This window comes from Glandiceps talaboti, chromosome 6 (assembly GCF_964340395.1).
Source record: "Glandiceps talaboti chromosome 6, keGlaTala1.1, whole genome shotgun sequence".
Taxonomy (NCBI): domain Eukaryota; kingdom Metazoa; phylum Hemichordata; class Enteropneusta; family Spengelidae; genus Glandiceps; species Glandiceps talaboti.
This window is the reverse complement of record NC_135554.1, coordinates 13,432,920-13,456,311: the sequence shown is the minus strand read 5'-3', so window position 1 is coordinate 13,456,311 and position 23,392 is coordinate 13,432,920. Positions and strand designations below refer to the sequence as shown.

Here is a 23,392-nt window from a genome sequence, read left to right as displayed (position 1 = left end):
CTTGCAATGGGTAGTTAAACCATAGACAGTGGAGGGGAAAGCGTCTATGGTTTAAACAGACAGTCGGGGTAAAACATATAATGATATTCATGTAATAAGTACAGACTGATTACCTGGCAGACATTCATTTTGAAACATGCAACCATGTTGGCCGTATATAGCTTGGAAAGCAAAAGTGGTTCCGCTGCAAACAGATAAGTTTGGCATCAGAGTATATAATAGCGGGTACTAGGTAACCTGTGATGTCAACAACAACCTGTACAAATTAATATTGTTGGGACATTAAGGTCAGAGCGACAGTTTGATGTACAAACAGTATGCCAAAGGTGAGAATTTGAGTTGAGTAATTTATAAGAAAACAAATCGATACCATATATAAAATGCAATATTATGTACGCTGTTTTTAAAAACACCGACATGACAACCATTTAATGGCTCATAAAAGCCACTATTTGGTTGAAAGAGTTTTGATCTCTCTATATGATTCCACGTGACCTTCCTAGTACTGCAAGTAGGTCTAGCATTGCAAATTATCCAACAATTACCATTTAAATTACAATAACATACATTTATTGATAATCATTCTCTACCAAAAAAGTGTTTGTGAGTTACGAGATTATTTATAAATGAAATGGATATATGTAGATAATTCAACCGACGACCCAGTCAAGGATTATCATAATTATGCATAATGTGTCATTCATACATTATAACTATACACATATAGAACTCTGCAATATCGGCTTCAAAATCAACAAAGATATGATGGCTGTCTAAGTATGCCACTTTTAGAAACGCCAAAATGTCCTTCTCTATACTAATTTATGTGTAAATTAGTTTTTAGTCACATAGTTGTCATGTAGTATCACTATTCTTGAACAACCGTTTTGTTCGAATGTACCTTTGTCATACCTACGACCAGGTAACATACATCTACGGGTACTAAGTCTCAATTTCATGAAATATACGTGCTCCGCATATATAACAAGTCTATCATTTTATTTAGAGGTACAGAAGTACCATTTTGGCCTTTACAATGCTTTAATCCATTGATATGATCTCTTTTAATGTCAAACAGACCACATATTTAATGAAAAAAAAAGTAATGTCAGAATTTAGTGTCTTCTGACTGTTAAATAAAAAAAATGTGTTTCTGATAAGCCGCTGACCAAATATTTTTTAAACATTTAAAACAAAAATGTCAAGAAATTCTTGTCTTCTTAACCTTCATGCACGTCAGTTTTCTTGCCCAGTGCGGCCAGTACATAGATCATCAAAGTATTACAGAAGGGGTATTTTGACCGACATTTCGTTTGGTTTTGGGTCGAAGGAATATTTTTCAAAAAATATAACAAGTAAAATTAAAAAGATTAATTAAAATGAAATAAAATCCTGACCTACCTACGCTATTTTTCTGAAGCCATGTTATCGAAAACACATTCATTATTTTGTCCGCCTAATAGTGGTGGTGGTGGTGGTGGTGGTGGTGGTGGTGATGGTGATGTTGTGTGTGTGTGTGTGTGTGTGTGTGTGTGTGTGTGTGTGTGTGTGTGTGTGTGTGTGTGTGTGAATCGTTATAATGTGCTATAATATGTCATTTTCTCGGAATGTCTATAACGTGTGTGTGTGTGTGTCCATGCCATTATAAATTAATACCCATACATGGTAGATTATGGCATTGCAAATTAAAGAACACAGCATTTACAAAAAAATCTGAACTTATAGGTGCTACCAATAAGATTGCTCGTTAGGATTAATGAGTAGAATGCATGATTTGTCGACACAGACAACTAATTCGTCCATTTAACTCACCCTACACTGCATGCATGCATGCATGTAACTGTTATACAGTCAGGGCCAATTCCCTATGGAGTGTAACTATTTTTAGAAATGTGACTATTGTATATAAAAAGGGGGTAGGTAGGCACCAAGCACAACAACCCTTGCAGTCCGTTAAGGTAAGTTGATAGCCAAAAAATGACACATATTTACATTTTTTAAAAAGAAACTTTATGTTTGTGTTGCAGATATTTATTTCCCTTGTACATTGTTTAAGGATTTACAGTGATGATGGTAACGTAGCGATTCAAATTGAAACATTTGGGCTCGTTAGCTTTTTATTCCGACGAAAACGTCACCATCTCTGTCGATTGGGCACAACGATGTACATATGTAGCCAGACAAAATGCTATGATAGTATATAACATTGTCAGTTATCACGCTCAAATTTTTTTGGGGAAAATCCTTATGTCAAAATGTGTCTATGTTATGTTTCGAAATTGCCATCAAACATGAAAATGGTAATTTTATTGAAAAAAGAAGCCGAACAACCAAATTTTCTTCAACGATTTTCAACAATACCAAGAACAAGCTTTCATGTGGCAGAGTTTTAGTTAAAAACTGAAAGTTTTGAAATCAAATGCTACGGATTGAAAAAATCGAACCAAAAATAGAAATACAGGGGTCATAATTCGGAAGTCACATATACATACACGTAAGCAATCTTTGTTTGAAAAAAAAAGAACGACCGAATCACTAACATGTTAGTTTGACCAAAAAGTAACTTTGTTAGTTTGAATGTTATTTCTGGTGGGAATATATCTATTCAGGTACTGAACAAGGGATCGGTATCATGTTCTACATTCCACGATTGTCAAATATCATTTGTTTGCAATTTTGATGAATCCGATTTGTATCTGAGACTATGCAAAAGGCGCATTTGAAGTTGAATTTCTTCACGGAAAAAAAAACAAACAATACCACACACAAAAAACGTATGTAAAATACTCTTTTAAGGTAGATAATTCTATGAGTAGATGATGGTTTGTTGATATTTGTTTCATATTTGCAGATTGAGTGGCGGGCAAACATTCGCACTCTGTTGTGTGTGACAATAGAACGTTGGCGAAGATGAAATTCGCCGTGGCACTTTTCCCTGTGTTCCTTGTCATTACCCAAGCAGCAGCAGCAGGTATGTCAAAATAGCAATGGTTGATTTTCTGAAAAAGACAATATTTGATTCATTTTTGTTTTCTTTACCGGTAAACTGTTTCCCTTATTTACTTATGGAATGAAAGCGTCTGGTGATTTTTAATCCCAACAAGCAATAACCGAGACGATATTTACCAAAATGATCACTTCTTCGACGATTTTAAATGCAAACCAATGAAGATCGAAACTGCAATAATTGTGAAAATGTCTCGCATCAGAAATCCTGTTGTATGAGATTTTGGTCGTCCCTATAAGCTATACTTGGGTCTTTCAGTCTGCATTAATACTCCCTATTTAGGTGTGTGTCCGATACTAGCAATATGATTGACTACAGACGCCAGGTTGGTAATGACGTCCCCATTCCAGCATCTGGGAAGCTTCCAGCTAGTACTATTGGCGATATGTTGCATGGAGCGCGGGTACTTTTTGCACTCCTCTCGCGATTTCTCAGACAAACATTAAAATGTATTACACTGACTTTGTGAACAGAGTGAAATAAGTGAAGTTTAAAGGAGCAAATTTATTGTTCTACAAAATTTGTGTTCGATACCTCAGGGTAAATAGAGACGCGTGTCTGAGCACCGGTGTCTACGACCTAACCGGTAGTGGGTCCTCCGTGACTGTGTTATCCATTGCCGGGTGCACGGTTCCTTCTGACGTCCAATTCTTACCGTTCAGAGACTGTTCATGCATGTTTTTCGCGATCATGATTTTAAAGTATGCTTTCCACATATGTGACATCACTGGCAGCTTTGGTCGTAAACAACTTTAGTAGGAAGTAAATGAGATGTCGTCTCGAATACAATTGAATGTCCTATAGCTAGCTATTATAACTTTCAACATAGATTGCATGTGACTTTAGGATGTGGCCTATTTACCCAATGCTCATTATGTATAACCACTAATCCAATGAGCGAGTCGGAAATATGACACGTGGGAGGATTGACATGTTTAACGATTTCGCGAGTCATGTCAAACCGAGCACACTACTTGTCGCTGACCAATAGCATACTTAAAACAATATACCGGTTTGTTTGTGAAGTTTTCGATGAATATACACTATAGTCGCGCACTCATTATATGTTTTAAATCAATGATAACGGACTTGAGATGACTTAATTGACGAATTGAACCCGACACGGTCTTACTGTCTTGAAACCTACCCTCTGACATGCTTTGTATGCCCCATGAATGTCAATTGAAAGTTGGGTATGTTGAAACTGCTCACAAAGAACGTCAACTAAAAGTTGGGTATGTTGAAACAGCTCGCCAAGAATGTCAAGTGAAAGGTGGGTATGTTGAAACTGATCAGTTTGTACCCCTAGCCATTGCAATCGGTTTTTGAGGCTATTTGAGATTCGGCAGTGTTAACCGGTCGTGCTTTCTCGCAGATTAACACACGATGGTATGATGCATGTTATTCATAGCTAGAAAGTTCTTCGTGCTGACTACCGCACTCGATACCCAGTCCATATTTGTGTGTAGTTATTTTAAGACTTCCACCAAACCATATAAATCTACCAGCAACATTTCTGAATCTAGGGAACACCTAGCGAAAGTGTGGACGTGATCAAAGTTGAGATTGTGCGTCCTGGAGTTAGTTGCAATGTGAGGCGAGGGAACTGCAGAAGCCTGCTCCAAAATTCCAAAAAAAAAACTGTCTTTATTTTTGTTTATCCAGGCGAAATGTTGTTCTCTTGTAGTAAAGTTATCACTTTAACAGGTTCATTTAGAAGGACAAAATGCAGAACATTCGATAGGAGTCCTCTTCACTTTTCGACCTGTGTATTCCATATCTAAGTTCACCAATTCGTCACCAACGTCGGGGGCTGCAAAATCTCACCGGGCGCGGATTCAACATCATGTAGTATTGACGCAAAAAATCAATACACTACCACTAATGTAATCATTAACTTCTTCACAGTTCTGACTAACGTCGTTATTACAGAAACGAAACACTGAGTACTGTCAATGATACATATGCATGTTAAAGTAAACACTAAAACATAACTGACATTTTATTCTAGAATAATGATCACGTATGAGCAAGTCTTCTCAACAAAGAGAATATGCGCATGCGTTAATCGAATAGACAGAAACCCACAAAAATCCAGTGCAAATGGATTGCTGCATGCATGTTCACAACCAATCCAACTACAATAAGTTTAACATTCTAACGAGTATTGCTAATTCCGATACCTTGCTCAAATTATGTAAATAGGTATACAAAGCTATGGAGATGAGAACTTCCAAAGTAAATCCTATATTGTAACAATGACATATTTTTCTCACATTTGCTATCTCTACGACAGATCTAGAAACGTACCTTTCACTCTTTTGAAAACTTTGCATATGGGTCAATGGCCTAGACACATAATAAGCATATTATTAATATTGCATGCTGTACATATCAAATATTGCAGAGGTTGGGGTTAGTGATTAATTGTCGTATTTATGCATGAACAGATAAAAATATAATCTAGGTACGTGTACACTTATCTATGCTGGTACTGAGTGAATTGTTATCCTTATTATATCTTTAGTAAGTATTTGTTAATATCATAACTAGGCAAAGCCCATAAGCTCGCGTAGTGTAGATTCATTTGTGACCGGCTGCCTCGGCTGGCTCACGATGATATTGTAGATAGCGCCCTCCACTGTACTATACGGCTTTCATTGAGGCAACGATATGGTATCTTTTTTTTCAAACCACAAACACTAAATGCGTGAATAGTATTATAATCACAAGCTACCTACATATCTACTCATAAAACATCTCTGTTGACATGTAGTTTAGTTCTTTTTCACCTCGTCCGAACAACAGGTCGCATACGTCAGTATCGTCCAAAGGAAGTTTTTTCATCAAACCTATTGCAATGCCCTCGTGCGTCGGCTGCCAGCTAATGACAATGTCCCTCTTCTACATGCCCAAATGATTCGATACAAAGTACTACTGATTACCTACAAGGCACTAAATAATATTACTCCTGGTTACATCGCTGACTTGATTATCAGTAAACCCGCAACTCGTTCACCTCGTTGAAATAACACAAGTCTACTTCATGTACCCTGTTGTAATACGAAATCATATGGTGAGCGTGCGTTCTCGCGAGCAGCAGTATGCCATTTGAACATCGTTCGCCACCCACTGTCGATAAATTCATGAAGGATATCAAGGTGCATCTCTTTGCAAGAGGTTTCTAACTTTTTTTACAACATCTACTATTGTTCCTGTTCAGTGCCATAAAACGTTACGCCGTATTGGCTTCTGGCGCTATACAATGGTTTTTGATTGATTGATTGATTGATTGATTGATTGATTGATTGATTGATTGATTGATTGATTGATTGGTTGGTTGGTTGGTTGGTTGGTTGGTTGGTTGGTTGGTTGGTTGGTTGGTTGGTTGGTTGGTTGGTTGGTTGGTTGGTTGGTTGGTTGGTTGGTTGGTTGGTTGGTTGATTGATTGATTGATTGATTGATTGATTGATTGATTGATTGATTGATTGATTGATTGATTGATTGATTAACTCGGGCAGAAACCTTCTTTCATATGTAGAATTGGATTTGGACCTCTTTTTTGATATCTGCTCGTAGGCTTCTGGTAATTACCATATTGTGCCATGTTAAAATTCAAGTAAAGGACGATGCTGATGGGAAAGCCTTTTTAATGTGACAATTATATTAGACGATTTGGTCGTCTTTGGATATATATATATATAATCAATCTAATATTTTTATAACCAATATATATATATATATATATATTGGTTATAAAAAATATTAGATTTGTTATGACCATATAATATTAGTAGTCATTCAGAGATGTCAGAGGTCAAGTTGGTGAACCGATGGCAAGATTGACGCCATTAGGATGGACTTGTATAGGTAATCCTACTGGTAACAATACAAGTGGGAGACATCCTATTCGTACTAACTTTGTGCATACATATTTCGTACAAGACTCGTCAGAATTAGCAGATATTAATAGCACATTGAAGAAATTCTGGGAACTAGAGAACGTTGAAAGCAAAAGTAATATGCAAATATTGAATATCGAAGATAGGTCGGCATTAGACAAAGTTCAGAGGTCATTAAAGTTTGACAATGGGCGATACCAAGTTGGTATTCCTTGGAAAGAAGATAATTTCGAGTTACCAGATAATTATGTGATGGCAAAGCAGCGATTGCAGAATACAGACATTGCGTCTACTGATAAGCCCGGACATTGCACAGGCATATACAGAGAATATTAGACAATATGTGGACAAAGACTATATTCGTAAAGTTCAGGACAATGAGGAGAAACCAAAAGGTTTATGGTATCTTCCCCATTTTGCAGTAGTCAGGCCAGATAAAACAACAACAAAGACTAGGATTGTGTTTGATGCGTCAGCTAAATATGAGGGGATTTCTCTCAATGACGTCATTCACCAAGGTCCGAAACTACAGTTGGAACTATTTGATGTTTTGCTACGTTTTCGAAGAAATCCAGTTGCATTGGTTTCAGACATTGCTGAAATGTACTTAATGGTAGAGATTCCACCACAAGACAGACCTTATCATAGATTCCTGTGGAGGGACTTACAGACCGATAGAGCACCTGATGTGTATGAATTCAATCGAGTGGTATTTGGCGTCAACTCGTCGCCGTTGTTAGCACAATTGGTTACACAGTCACATGCCAAGGCGAATGAAAGTGAATTCCCGATGACAGCAGAAACAGTTTTGAAATCAACATACAAGGACGACAGTATGGATTCAGTTCAAGACGACGAACAAGGTATTGAACTCTATACACAATTAGCAGCATTGTTAGAGAAAGCTGGAATGCACCAACGCAAATGGCTATCAAATTCAACTACAGTGTTAGAGAATATACCACCAGCAGATAGGGCATTCGAGGTTGATTTGGATCAAAGTTACTTGCCTACAATAAAGACACTAGGTGTATTGTGGTTAGCCAAAGAAGACGTCTACCGAGGAAGCACTGGGTGACACAACTAATTGTCAAGTACTACCATGAAAAAGGAAAACATGCAGTTGGTACAAATCAAACATTGTCAGCAATATCTACAAGATTTTGGGTAATTTGTGGACGAGAAGAAATTCGTGATTGGGAGAAGAAGTGTAATGGATGTCGACGGAAAAAGGCAAAGGCTGCTGGACAGGTAATGGCACCACTTCCGGAAATTAGGCTTATGAAGTCATTACGAGCATTCACACATACAGCTACAGATTATGGAGGTCATGTTATCACCGTTCAAGGTAGAGGTAAACGTAGAGAGAAGCGGTATCTATGTTTATTTACGTGCCTAGCAACGAGAGCTGTCCATCTAGAAATGGCGTTTAGCATGGATACATATTCATTTCTGAACGCCTTCTATAGGATGGTAAACCGAAGTGGTGTTCCCAAAGAGATGGTATCAGATAATGGTGGTAATTTCGTTGGCGCAGATAAGGAGCTGAGAGAGTTGGTCAAGAGGTTAGATAAGGACAAGGTCAAAAGGTCAACTGCTGATCAAGGAGTGAAATGGAACTTTAATCCTCCACTTGCTCCACACTTCGGAGGTGCACATGAAACAATGATAAAATCAGCCAAGAGAGCAATATATGCAATCTTAGGCAACTCTGGCGTCACCGATGAAGAGTTGATGACAGCATTCACTGGAGCAGAAGCATTGATAAACTCTAGGCCATTGACCTATCAATCTGCAAACCACAGGACAATACGCCATTGACACCAAATCATTTTCTACATGGACAAATCGGTGGACAGTTTGCACCAGAATCTGTGGACACTACTGATTTCAGTCTCAAGAAAAGATGGAGACGAGTTCAAGAGTCGGTAAAACATTTTTGGCACCGATGGATGCGAGAATGGTTACCAGGACTTAGTGCAAGAAGAAAGTGGTTTCGCCCTGAGAGAGATATAAAAGTGGGTGATGTGGTATTGGTAATTTCGCCCGGGACATCACGTGGTAATTGGTCGCTTGGTAAAATTATCAATGTACAGCCAGGGAGAGATGGACATGTAAGAGTGGTAAAAGCACAAGTTGGGTGGGGTGTGATGGTCCGACCAATATCAAAAGTGTGCCCATTGGAACTGGATTGTGAATAAAGTGTGATAATGGACAATGGACAACTGTAAAGTTGAACAGATTTTTTGGGCTTTTTCTCTCTCTTTCAGCACCAATTTTTTTTGGTATTGTTATCATTTCATTAAAGTTATCATATCATTTCGACATGCTTCCGCACATCGAGGAGGAGGAGGATGGAGAAAAGACAATTAGAGACATTTGATTTATTCGTCTTTATGATTTACCTCAATTTGTAAATTTATTCGTTGGACAATTATCTACGTGAAGATGGACTATAATGCAGTGGAAAAGACTCCCTAAGTCACTAGAATTTGATTTAAAACGTACTCAAAACGATTATGTAAATTATGTATCTAACCGGACTCTAAGTTTCAGTGTCGTTTGTATATATTCAAGTATGAGATGTAAATTATGTTTGTAAAAAGGATGGTTGTGATTGATGTTAATTAAAGTCACAGTAAGAATCAAAGTAATATTCGGTTAGCATCCTTCATTCCACTCTAAACAGAAAAGAATTGTGTCCGAATCGCCGTTATATCTATTATGACCAACAATAATTCTTTGATGGGTTATCTGTCGTGTATTTCCTGTAGATGTACAATGTTTCTACATTATACACTTCTTTTAATTCACAGATCCAAGTTTCAAGGATTTGTTGGACAAATACTATATATTTTCGGACACTAAAACACAGGCTGAAGCAGTGGCCGCTTGTGAAGCAAATGGTCTTCGCCTTGCGAGAGACTCAAGTGATGCAATACATGCTGCCCTTCACTACAAAATCATCTCCGAAGGGAAAAGTGGCCAGTCTTTTTACATCGATGGCAAAAATGTAAATCACGTCCCTCAATACCTGGATGGTACAGTGATTGAATATTCACATTTTGCCCCTGGACAACCAGACGCGTCAGATCAATGCTTCTATTTATGGTGGGTTTGAAATGTATAATTAGGCGCAAAAAAAGGAAATTGTGTGGTTCTGATGCAATATAAGTAGCAAAGCATTATAGACTTAATCCAAGGAATAAGGATGTTATAAGTCGTTACTCGGAGTTTACGCTTACTCGGTGATCATCAGGAGTCTGATAAATTGAAAATGTCAATGTCGATATGTACACGTAAATGTTTACATACATACATACATACATACATACATACATACATACATACATACATACATACATACAGACAGACAGACAGACAGACAGACAGACAGACAGACAGACAGACAGACAGACAGACAGACAGACAGACAGACAGACAGACACACACACACACACACACATACATACATACATACATACATACATACATACATACATACATACATACATACATACGCACGCGCACACACATACATACATACATACATACATACATACATACATACATACATACATACATACATACATACAGACAGACAGACAGACAGACAGACAGACAGACAGACAGACAGACACACAGACAGACACACACACACACATACATACATACATACATACATACATACATACATACATACATACTAATTTTTAACGATGCATTGACATATTTCCCGTTTCACAGGAGTGCTGTCAACTATGATTGGGATGACCATTACTGCTCTGACAGACGTGGTTACATATGTGAAGAAGGTAAACAACAAATAGCTATCAATGAATGAAATGGATACAGTACAGTCAAGAAAAGGTCCAAACAGTACATTTCGCGTCATGAAGACTTTACTCAAAGAGTAGTGCATGTTTAGAATTTTACTTAACACTTAACCATTTGCAATTTTAATGCGGCTTTTTATGTGTTGTGTATTTTATCACGATTGTATCATATTTTGTTTACCTGTTTGTATAGTTTTAGTTGTTTTTAATTGTTTTTGATGTTTTAACAATACCATGACACAATCCTTGTAGAGTTTACAGTCGTTTTGGTTAATGAAGTACTCTAGTTTACTCTAACATGAAAAAAAATGCATAGTCTTACCAATTCATATTTCATCGCTTTCACAGACCCGAATGTAAAGAATCTGTTAGACAATTACTTTTTATTTACGAACGCTAAAACCCAGGCTGAGGCATCTGCTGCTTGTGAAGTAATTGGTCTTCGCCTCGCAAGAGACACTAGTGACAGAATCCACAACGTCCTTGTCAACAAAATAGCCTTAGCGGGGAAAAAGGGTCAATCTTTCTACATCGATGGCAAAAACATCAATGGTGTTAACCACTACTTAGATGGTGAATTGATAGAATATACACATTTTGCCCCAGGACAGCCAGACGCTTTGAATCAATGTTACTATTTATGGTGGGTTTAAGATATTTATTCTACTTCCATATTTAACATATACTTCTCGGAAGTCAAAACACTATTTTCTGCATACATACATACATACATACATACATACATACATACATACATACATACATACATACATACACACACACACACATACACACACACACACAAAAGCTTTACTTAGCGCTTGTAAATCAATACACATGATTCTCTCCCCTGCTTTACAGGAGTGCGGTTCAGTATAAATGGGATGACCATTACTGCACTGACAGACGTGGTTATATATGTGAAGGAGGTATGTGCAGAGCTGTTTATTTGCATATTTTCTTCTTAGGTCTAATGGACATCAATGTCCCCTTAAATGATCATCTAAGACAAGCACCATTCTTAGACCTCCCAAATTGTATGTCAACATTAGTTGGAATTATTGCACTTATCAATATTAATGTTAATCTATAAAATGTCATTAAACTTTAATAAATATCTGACACATCGGATAGATTTAAAACCAAGTAAGATTTTACCACATTCTCCGACCGACACTTCATGTAAGTAAAATATTAACTCATAAGTCTAGCAATGAGTTCGGCATGTCATGACCGAAATTAAATACGAATTATTTAATGTGTGATACGGTCTATTGATTAGAGGAAACACTGTAAATGTGAACACAGAGTAATGCTGATGAAAACAAGATATCAGCAAAAAAGAAAAATTTGAAGGGTCTTTCTTCATTGTTTACAGATCCAAGTGTGCGAAATTTGTTTGACAACTACTATCTATTTTCGGACTCTAAAACACAGGCTGACGCGGCTATTGCCTGTGAAGCAAGTGGTCTTCGTCTTACGAGAGACGCAAGCGACAAAATCCATGCAGTCATTGTCAACAAAATACTCTTGGAAGGGAAAAATGGCCAGTCTTTTTACATCGATGGCAAAAATGTTAACAGTGTTCCGCAATACTTGAATGGGGAAGTGATGACATATACACATTTTGCATCTGGACAACCAGACTCCACAAATCAATGCTTTTATTTATGGTGCGTTCAAACTCTATGGTTCTATTTTATCAACTTGCCATTCAACAAAAGCACAACACCTTTTTTATACATGCACGCATGAGTACACATTCATACATACATACATACATACATACATACATACATACATACATACACACATACTACTTTTTATAAATGCATTGACATGTTTCTCTTCCTGTTTCACAGGAGTGCCGTTAAATATGATTGGGATGACCATTACTGCACTGACAAACGTGGATACGTGTGTGACAAAGGTATGAATACCGCACAATACAAATAACAAAGGAAACGTAGAAAAAAGATTACAAAGTGAATGACTTTTTTTCATTTTTTTTCGATTTTTTAATGGCAAGAAATTTTAACATTTTCGTTTCTAGCAATTAATGAGTCAAAGAGGATATTGTTAGATTCATCAACATTTACCCGTGATATTTCTTTATTTTTAAAGATCCAAAAGCCAACAATTTGTTGGACAAATTCTTTTTATTTACGGACTCTAAAACCCAGGCAGAAGCGGCTGCAGCATGTGAGGCCATTGGTCTTCGCCTTGCAAGAGACATAAGTGGCGTGATACACAGTACCCTTGTCAACAAAATAATCTTAGCAGGAAAAAAAGGCCAGTCTTTTTACATCGATGGCAAAAATGTCAATGGTGTTCCCACCTACCTGAATGGGGAAACGATTGAATATTCACATTTTGCACCCGGACAACCAGACGCGTCAGATCAATGCTTCTATTTATGGTGAGTTGGAAATCCATAGAGAAACATTGTTATTTGTTTCACGAAAAGTAATGTTTTTTTTAGATGCGAAGCTTTATATAACAAAATTATGCATGGTCAATATATAGACAGCTTTACCATTAAAATAACCTATCAGTGAAATGCTAACCCGATTGTACTTTGTCCATGGTACTTGTTCATGACATAGTACACATTGTAACATAGTATAAATTAATGTTGTTTGGTCTAATACAAATCACACCTACCTACCCACTTTTCTACTTGCCTACTTACATGTATTTCTGTTCTGTTCTAAAGGAGTGCCGTTAACTATAACTGGGATGACCATTATTGCAGTGACAAGCGTGGTTACATATGTGAAGATGGTATGTAAGGACCTTTATGTAAAGTATGGGTGTTTGTAAAAATGTATATCATATCGGACAACTCTAAAGAAACACGGTTGTTTCAGAGAAAACGTTCATGTTATTTATGCAGAACCATTCTTCAAGTAGAAAAGCCGCCAGACAAATGATACTTTGGCTGGGGTCAGAATTTACGGCAGGGGGGAGCGTGGGGAGAAATCATTCGGTCAAAAAAATGTCCCCCACCATTTTCGCTCACAAAACATTTCAAGCCCCCCCCCCCCCATGAATCCAATGTTCGTAGCCTACCCCCCCCCCTTCCCGGCTACATATATTTTAATGTGTGATTATACAGTAAACCAACCCCCCCCCCCCTCAACTTCAGAGATGTACAGTATAGTACACTACATTAAACTAACAGTAGGAATCAACTTCTGCGTCCATACATCATAATGAAAAATATCTCTACAAATATATGTGGGCTTTTTTATAATGGTCTCGCATTGGGCTGTACTTTGAGATACTTAGTCAGCAGCGTTTTATCTTTCAATCTTGATTCTGGGCAGAAACAGCATCCCCTTGAGAGCTAGTTGGGAGGTGTGGCAGGTGGTGTACCCCTCCCCCTCCCACAGTTAGCACTTTTTAAAACGAAAAAAGGACATTTAGGAGGCCATTGATTTAGAACAAATGTGATATTACATTTAAATACATTGAAAGAACCTATTATATTACATGTCCCCAAATATCTGATACCAGTGTCACAATGTGTGATGTATTACATAATTAGTATCCTAGGCATACGTTGTTTCTCAATTCAGCTTCCTTGTTAGAGAAACTAAACTACGCTAATACTCTCATCTAATTTAAAAGTAGATTTGCATGTAAATAACATAAATAAGAAATATCTCAATATGTACGTGAGGTATGTATAATAGTTTACAATGACTTGCAAATGTTTCCTTGTCATTATTTGTTTCAATGTGTGTTAATGCAAAAGCTTCTGCTCCAAGTGTGGTCAAGTACTGGAGAGATGACCTCCGCTGCGGGCCCAACTATCCCATGTCCGATGGTAGTCCAGCACAGTGTGATCCTGATGCACTTTACCCATGCTGTTCACCATATGATTGGTGTGGTAATACAGCGGCACACTGTGATTGCGCTGATTGCATTGATTACAGAGGTATGATTTATTATTAAAATGCATAAGTGCAGTCAATGATAACTTTCAAACAATATGTACAGCAAGATTTAGGTTGAGTTAAGAATTAAGTTGGTAAATAACCAACTGATTCTGTGGACATCCCAGAGTGTAACAGACAGACAGGTTTTGGGAGAGCTTTTAAAAGTGTTGAGGGGTGATTTTGGAGAATATCAAATTTCTGCTACTTCCATCTAGCGCCAGTGTCCAAAGAGGGTTTGTCATGGGCAACACCATTTGCCCCATGGGGATTTGTACATTTCACATCGCTTGGGGCAATTGATCATTATGTATTTCAATTCATGCACATTTTCTCTGTCTAATGTAATAGTTCTCCCCAAGAAATGGAGAGATGACGGACGCTGTGGACCCAACTATCCCCTGTCCGATGGTAGCCCAGCACAGTGTGATCCTGATTCACAATCCCCATGCTGTTCATCAATAGATTGGTGTGGTAATACAGCGGCACACTGTTATTGTGATGGCTGCATTGATTATAGAGGTATGATTTATTAAATATATAAATGCAGACAAGGATAACTTTGTAACTATGTGCAAGAGTTAGGTAGAGTTAAGAATCGGGTTAGTAAATAACCAGCTAATTTTGTGGACATCCAAGAGTGTACCACACAGAGGTTTTGGGAGAGCTTTTAAAAGTGTTAAAAAATGATTATTTTTTTTTGGATTATGTAGGATATCAAATTTCTGCTGTGTCCAAAGAGGGATTCCCATGGCCACACCATTTGCCCCACGGCGATGAGTATAATTTACATCCCTTGGGGCAATTCGTCATTATGTATTTCAATTGCTGCACGTTTTCATTGTCTAATGTGATATAATAGTTCCCAAGAAATGGAGAGATGACCTCCGCTGTGGACCCAACTATCCCCTGTCCAATGGTAGCCCAGCACAGTGTGTTCCTGATTCACTTTACCCATGCTGTTCACCATATGAATGGTGTGTTGATACAGTGGCACACTGTGATTTTGATGGTTGCATTGATTATAGAGGTATGATTTATTAAATGCATAAATGGAGTCAAAGATAACTTTGTAACAATATGTACAAGAGTTAGGTAGAGTTAAGAATTAGGTTGGTAAATAACCAGCACATTTTCTCTGTCTAATTTAATAGCTCCCAAGAAATGGAGAGATGACGGTCGCTGTGGACCCAACTATCCCGTGTCCGATGGTATCCCAGCACAGTGTGATCCTGATTCACAATCTCCATGCTGTTCATCAATAGGTTATTGTGGTAATTCAGCGGCACACTGTTATTGTGATGGTTGCATTGATTATAGAGGTATGATTTATTAAATATATAAATGCAGACAAGGATAACTTTGTAACTATGTGCAAGAGTTAGGTAGAGTTAAGAATTGGGTTAGTAAATAACCAGCTAATTTTGTGGACATCCAAGAGTGTACCACACAGAGGTTTTGGGAGAGCTTTTATAAGTGTTAAGGAATGATTTTTTTTGGATTATGTAGGATATCAAATTTCTGCTGTGTCCAAAGAGGGATTCCCATGGCCACACCATTTGCCCCACGGCGATGAGTATAATTTACATCCCTTGGGGCAATTCGTCATTATGTATTTCAATTGCTGCACGTTTTCACTGTCTAATGTGATATAATAGTTCCCCAAAAATGGAGAGATGACCTCCGCTGAGGACCCAACTAGCCCCTGTCCGATGGTAGCCCAGCACAGTGTGTTCCTGATTCACTTTACCCATGCTGTTCACCATATTAATGGTGTGGTGATACAGCGGCACACTATGATTTTGATGGTTGCACTGATTATAGAGGTATGATTTATTAAATGCATAAATGGAGTCAAGGATAACTTTGTAATAATATGTACAAGAGTTAGGTAGAGTTAAGAATTGGGTTGGTAAATAACCAGCACATTTTCACTGTCTAAATTAATAGCTCCCAAGAAATGGAGAGATGACGGCCGCTGTGGACCCAACTATCCCGTGTCCGATGGTATCCCAGCACAGTGTGATCCTGATTCACAATCTCCATGCTGTTCATCAATAGGTTATTGTGGTAATTCAGCGGCACACTGTTATTGTGATGGTTGCATTGATTATAGAGGTATGATTTATTAAATATATAAATGCAGACAAGGATAACTTTGTAACTATGTGCAAGAGTTAGGTAGAGTTAAGAATTGGGTTAGTAAATAACCAGCTAATTTTGTGGACATCCAAGAGTGTACCACACAGAGGTTTTGGGAGAGCTTTTAAAAGTGTTAAGGAATGATTTTTTTTGGATTATGTAGGATATCAAATTTCTGCTGTGTCCAAAGAGGGATTCCCATGGCCACACCATTTGCCCCACGGCGATGAGTATAATTTACATCCCTTGGGGCAATTCGTCATTATGTATTTCAATTGCTGCACGTTTTCACTGTCTAATGTGATATAATAGTTCCCAAGAAATGGGGAGATGACCTCCGCTGTGGACCCAACTATCCCCTGGCCGATGGTAGCCCAGCACAGTGTGTTCCTGATTCACTTTACCCATGCTGTTCACCATATGAATGGTGTGGTGATACAGCGGCACACTATGATTTTGATGGTTGCACTGATTATAGAGGTATGATTTATTAAATGCATAATGGAGTCAAGGATAATTTGTAATAATATGTACAAGAGTTAGGTAGAGTTAAGAATTGGGTTGGTAAATAACCAGCACATTTTCACTGTCTAAATTAATAGCTCCCAAGAAATGGAGAGATGACGGCCGCTGTGGACCCAACTATCCTGTGTCCGATGGTGTCCCAGCACAGTGTGATCCTGATTCACAATCCCCATGCTGTTCATCAATAGGTTATTGTGGTAATTCAGCGGCACACTGTTATTGTGATGGTTGCATTGATTATAGAGGTATGATTTATTAAATATATAAATGCAGACAAGGATAACTTTGTAACTATGTGCAAGAGTTAGGTAGAGTTAAGAATTGGGTTAGTAAATAACCAGCTAATTTTGTGGACATCCAAGAGTGTACCACACAGAGGTTTTGGGAGAGCTTTTAAAAGTGTTAAGGAATGATTTTTTTTTGGATTATGTAGGATATCAAATTTCTGCTGTGTCCAAAGAGGGATTCCCATGGCCACACCATTTGCCCCACGGCGATGAGTATAATTTACATCCCTTGGGGCAATTCGTCATTATGTATTTCAATTGCTGCACGTTTTCACTGTCTAATGTGATATAATAGTTCCCAAGAAATGGGGAGATGACCTCCGCTGTGGACCCAACTATCCCCTGGCCGATGGTAGCCCAGCACAGTGTGTTCCTGATTCACTTTACCCATGCTGTTCACCATATGAATGGTGTGGTGATACAGCGGCACACTATGATTTTGATGGTTGCACTGATTATAGAGGTATGATTTATTAAATGCATAAATGGAGTCAAGGATAATTTGTAATAATATGTACAAGAGTTAGGTAGAGTTAAGAATTGGGTTGGTAAATAACCAGCACATTTTCACTGTCTAAATTAATAGCTCCCAAGAAATGGAGAGATGACGGCCGCTGTGGACCCAACTATCCTGTGTCCGATGGTGTCCCAGCACAGTGTGATCCTGATTCACAATCCCCATGCTGTTCATCAATAGGTTATTGTGGTAATTCAGCGGCACACTGTGATTGCGAGGGTTGCATTGATTATAGAGGTATGATTTATTAAATGTACATTACATTATGTCAAATAATAAATTGGGGATATCACAACAACATTGGATAGGTACCAAAGTATTACAATATAGTCTATCATTCAACACATTTACCAGATCCAAACTTTTTTCAGACTGTGTGGACAAAAAACAACACTTTGGCTGTTGTTGCATTCATATATCAAAAGAAGGCATTGTACGCTTTCCTTCACACTTCAAAGCACTTGCAAGTTTATGCACAGGCAAAGTGAAGAGACATATCAATGTAAAGATTAGCTTGGTCGTCCTTCCTGCCGGGAAGTATTCACTTTTCGTCCTAAAGTTTGTTATTGCCTACCTTTCCCTTACATTGATTGAGTGCTCACCAAGTCTTGCATTTCTCAACCATTTCAGTACCGGTACGAACTGTGCCACCAGAACCAACTGTAACATATTTGGGTAAGTATATAGTTGCCATGGTAACCTTTCCTACATCAATTGACTTTTGAGGTTGAAAGTATGGCATAATACAAAACCAGGACTATGTGTTTCATAAAACGAGCAAAACGTTTATACTCGGCTGGAAAATAGATATAATCCCTAATTGAACGTTCTAGTAATTCACAAAATATTTGTGAATGTACTCATCTCTAAAGAAACCATTGAAAGAACAAAGAAATATATATCATATCTTTTCATAATTTGTGAAGTTTTGAACATTTTGTCAATAGATGAGATACAACTTCTTAGTCCAGTCTTATATGTTCATGTTGAGTTCTATGTCTTATAGCTTTGTTGCTTCAAAAATGACATGATGGCATACTTTTTTCTAAATTAAAAAAAAGACGAGGAAATGGATATTTATATATATTTTCCCAAGTGTATTTTTGTTAACTTATTAGAGATAAAAATTAAAGTTCCAGTCATATTTCAAGAGCTTTCTATGTACTTATATGGTGTAATGTATAAATGAAATAATAGTATTGCAAATAAATTATAAGCGATCTGGATCTGTAACAATCATGGGCATTCATTTAACAAACACGTAATAGGTTGGCCGCAACTGGTCACGGACCGATCTAGTTACTCTTTTACAAGTCATATTTTGCTTATCATTTCAGCTACAACTTCAGTTCCAACGTACCCTCGTAAGTATGACTAGCTTTATTTTTGTATTAGAGTTTATATATGTTTAATGGTGATGACAGTCTACAGGTTAACTGTGATTGATGGAGTGTGTTAGCTATCGGGGAGATAAAGCCTCCTTTTTTATTAGATATAAGGGAATCAGGCGAAAGGAAATTCAGAGATCAAACGCAGCTAGAGAAAAGGTGTGAAAGAAGAAAAAAGTGGAGAAAATAGGAGAGGAGAAATGAGAAATTGCAAACTATAAAATACAGACAAAAATATTGTATTTAAAGCAATAAACTACATTTTTGAACGTAAAAATGAAGTAAAGAATAGGATAACAAACCACCTTCACAACTACCAATTCCTTTTACACTTTTCAACCACTTACCCTACACCCCTTTCCCCTTCATTTCTGACGTTCTTGACAAAGTGTGACCATAGCGTGGCAGGTCTCGTAAATATGTCAACAGCTGGTCTATATATATATATATATATATATATATATATATATATATATATATATATATATATATATATATATATATATATATATATATATATATATATATATAGTTTTGGTAGTACTGGAACTCTTTCTTGGGTGTAACTCGGAGTTTCACTCATATTGCGATCATCAGACACTCTGTGTGTCTGATGATCGCAATATGCGTGAAACTCCGAGTTACACCCAAGAAAGAGTTCCAGTACTACCAAAACTATTACGCTCTGCCACTGCGGTATAGAGCACTGTCTTAGCATATATATATATATATATATATATATATATATATATATATATATATATATATATATATATATATATATATATATATATATATATATATATATATATATATACATCGGGTAATTGAATTACATGCTATCATATCTTACAGCGTGTGTCTTTCCATATGATTTGAAGAATGTAGCAGAAGGCAAAGCCGTCAGTCAGAGTTCCACAAACACGAAGAAGAAGGGTGAAGCCGAAAAGGCAGTGGATGGAAACAAGAACAGTGACATGAAGAGTGGACAGTCTTGTATTCAGACTCAGAGAGAACAAGATCCATGGTGGGTTGTAGACTTAGGTCAAAGTTATGATGTCTATGAAATCGTCATTACCAATAGACAGGACTGCTGTGGTAAGTTGACACTTCAAAATCGTTTAATATCTCCCAATATTCCAATTGTATTATGTGACCAACATCGAAATAAGTGAAACTTAATACATATCTTCAGTCCATGCACAGGGGCTTGGAATTGGCCATATTTGATTATAGATAGCTTTTTTTGTTTGGTTTAATTTCTTTCTTTACAATTTTTTATTATTATTATTTTCTTTTACTCTTTAAATATCTCCTACAAGGTGTCATATAATAAATTAAGTAATAATTTGATAATCTGGTGTAGTTTTGTCCTAAATCAATGTCAACTTGCTCTTTTGTTGGTTTATAATAAACCAGTAAACCTCATTCGGAGACCCACCCTCGTCCCCACTCACCATGTAATAAGTTTTTTTTCATGGTGAGTTGGGACAAAGAAGGATCAACGGTTGAGGGCGCGCAGGAGAACCAGCTCATAAATAATTAATAAGGTAGTCATAGTAAAGCTGGTTTATTAAAACCAACAAAAGAACAAACTAAAACTGATTTAGAAAAAAACACAACACCATTTGTAGGGAAAAGATATTTTTAAAGAGCAAATAAGGTACACAATGAACAAAAAAATAGTTTTTGTTAAAAAGAAAAGAAAATAAACAAAAAACAACTATTTGTAAACAAATGTGGCCAATTCCAAGCCTCTGTGATCCATTCTTCTTTTACGATACCCGTGGCATTCATGTAATTTAAAGAAACAAGTATGGCCTCACTGATCTTTGTCTATGTTCTCTTTCCTATTCTAGTTTCTCGTCTGAAGTTTACCGAAGTTCGAGTTGGTGACAGTTCAAACTTCCATAACAACGCTAAGTGTGGGCTGTCGTTAATTGGTTCTATGGTTAGACCAGAAAAAATACACGTGCGCTGTGGTTGCACAACACCACTGAGAGGCAGATACGTTAGCATTGCAGCTGTTGACAGGGAGACGATTTTGAACTTCTGTGAAATCGAAGTTATGGTTCCAGTCTAATATTGATACACGATTGTAATAAATACATGCCCAGACCGATTACATCATTCTCACCTTTCCAGACATTAGAATACTCTTTATATATTTAAGATATATGATGTAGATGTAAGTTTAGCCCAGAATGTTTGCTTAAATGCTTAGATGTAAGGACTTCACTATAATCCATCATCAAGACACACACGGTATACAGTGGGTATATATAATTATAAAGCATGCTGATGTAGAATCAAGGTGAAATTACCTTGAAGTGATAGGGTGTAGAATATATAATTATTATGCAAATATTGTAGGCTTAGTTAGGAAAAGATTAATCATTAATTATCGTTTTCTTTATTGGAGAGTCTAATCTTTGGAATAAAGTATCAGCAACAAACGGAGTTAATGCTCGTCATTTATTCGCCTGCTTTTGTGAATTTAAACAAGTGGGAAAAGTTTAAACTGTTGTGTTTATCTTTAATTTTGTAAGGCACTGATTTTTATCTTCAGTAAGGTATTATAGTAGGGATGAAAAGTCTGTCTGTCTCTCTGTCTGTCTGTCTGTCTCACTGTCTGTCTCACTGTGTGTCTTTCTCTCTCAACATTTCCTAAAAAGCGGCTGGCCCAAACGAAATTCGGTGCACATATTCTTTAGGGTAGTGGCAACAACCGATTAGGTTTTGGTAAACATACCATGAATATTAATGAACTATTTACGTAATTTAAGTTTCCGCTAATTAGCATATAGATCACATGAGCATGGCAGAACTGTAAACTGTTGGAAACTCTTGTTACGGTTTGACCTATCTCATTTGAATATTGACCCAATGAGCTAAACTTTGAACACCATGATAAATAAAACACATCTGTGGGCAATCTTGCTGGAAAATTCCCCAAGATAAATCATACAATTTCTTCTTTGATCAAAATTGAAAATATTTTTTATATAAATATTTCGATACTGAGGAGTGAGTTTGCTGCCACAATGCAGTGCATTTATTAACATAATCAGGACAATGCAAAAAGTAAATGTTATGTTTGACTCTGGACTCTGTGCTTGAATTTATAAATTTTCGGTTGATTAGCTTCGTCCTTGGTTGTTTAAAAACGTTGGGTTGCTTTTATTAAAAGGTACGTTATAATTTATTAAGATTTGATATAATTTTGAATAATTTCATTAAAAAAACATTACACCTGTTCAACTACATACTTGATAGATTGATAGCACACATTCCTTTCAGATTTCTTATGGTTTGGCCTGGCACACCTGTTTGCCAATTGAGGGTTATATCATCTACTATATCCAAGATTTTTGCATTCAGTCAATTGTTATGTGTAGGAAAAATACACACTCAAGACTGCTCTTACAGAAGGCATTGAGTTTAAATCTGGTTGACGATGGTTTTGTGTTCATTAAGATAGAAAAGTTAAACTCCTCCATTCAACATGCATCATAGTAAAACGTGACTGTGTGAAAAAGAATTATATATATCAACCACAAGAACGAGACGGAGGGGAGGGGTGGTCAAGGAGGAGGAGGAGGGTGAGAAAGAAAGACTTATTTTGTCCACTTTACTTCCACCATTCATTTGGTCATGTTATCATTAATTCGTTCTTTTCCATTCTTAACATAATATGCCTAGTACCCGTCTGAGCTACCACACTGCACTTCTAAATTTCTCTTCAAACATTTTACACCCTTTTATTCTTACGAACACGTGTAACCAATTAGTCTAACTTATAAGATGCAAAACAACATCAATATAATGGATGTATGTGTCTTCCAAG

At 37.0% G+C, this 23,392-nt stretch overlaps 1 protein-coding gene across 1 annotated transcript; it reads left to right on the top strand.

The window, feature by feature from the left end:
• The first annotated feature begins 1,946 nt into the window (after positions 1-1,946).
• LOC144436559 (uncharacterized) lies at positions 1,947-21,999 on the top strand. Its single transcript, XM_078125377.1, has 20 exons — positions 1,947-1,958; positions 2,852-2,971; positions 9,726-10,020; positions 10,657-10,724; positions 11,094-11,388; positions 11,607-11,674; positions 12,124-12,418; positions 12,608-12,675; positions 12,870-13,164; positions 13,462-13,529; positions 14,506-14,688; positions 15,038-15,208; positions 15,841-16,008; positions 16,637-16,804; positions 17,431-17,598; positions 18,227-18,394; positions 18,788-18,832; positions 19,495-19,521; positions 20,401-20,643; positions 21,405-21,999. Exons 2-20 carry the CDS (start codon positions 2,911-2,913, stop codon positions 21,626-21,628), a joined length of 3,078 nt encoding a protein of 1,025 aa, XP_077981503.1. The 5' UTR covers positions 1,947-1,958; positions 2,852-2,910; the 3' UTR covers positions 21,629-21,999.
• The last annotated feature ends 1,393 nt before the right edge of the window (positions 22,000-23,392 follow it).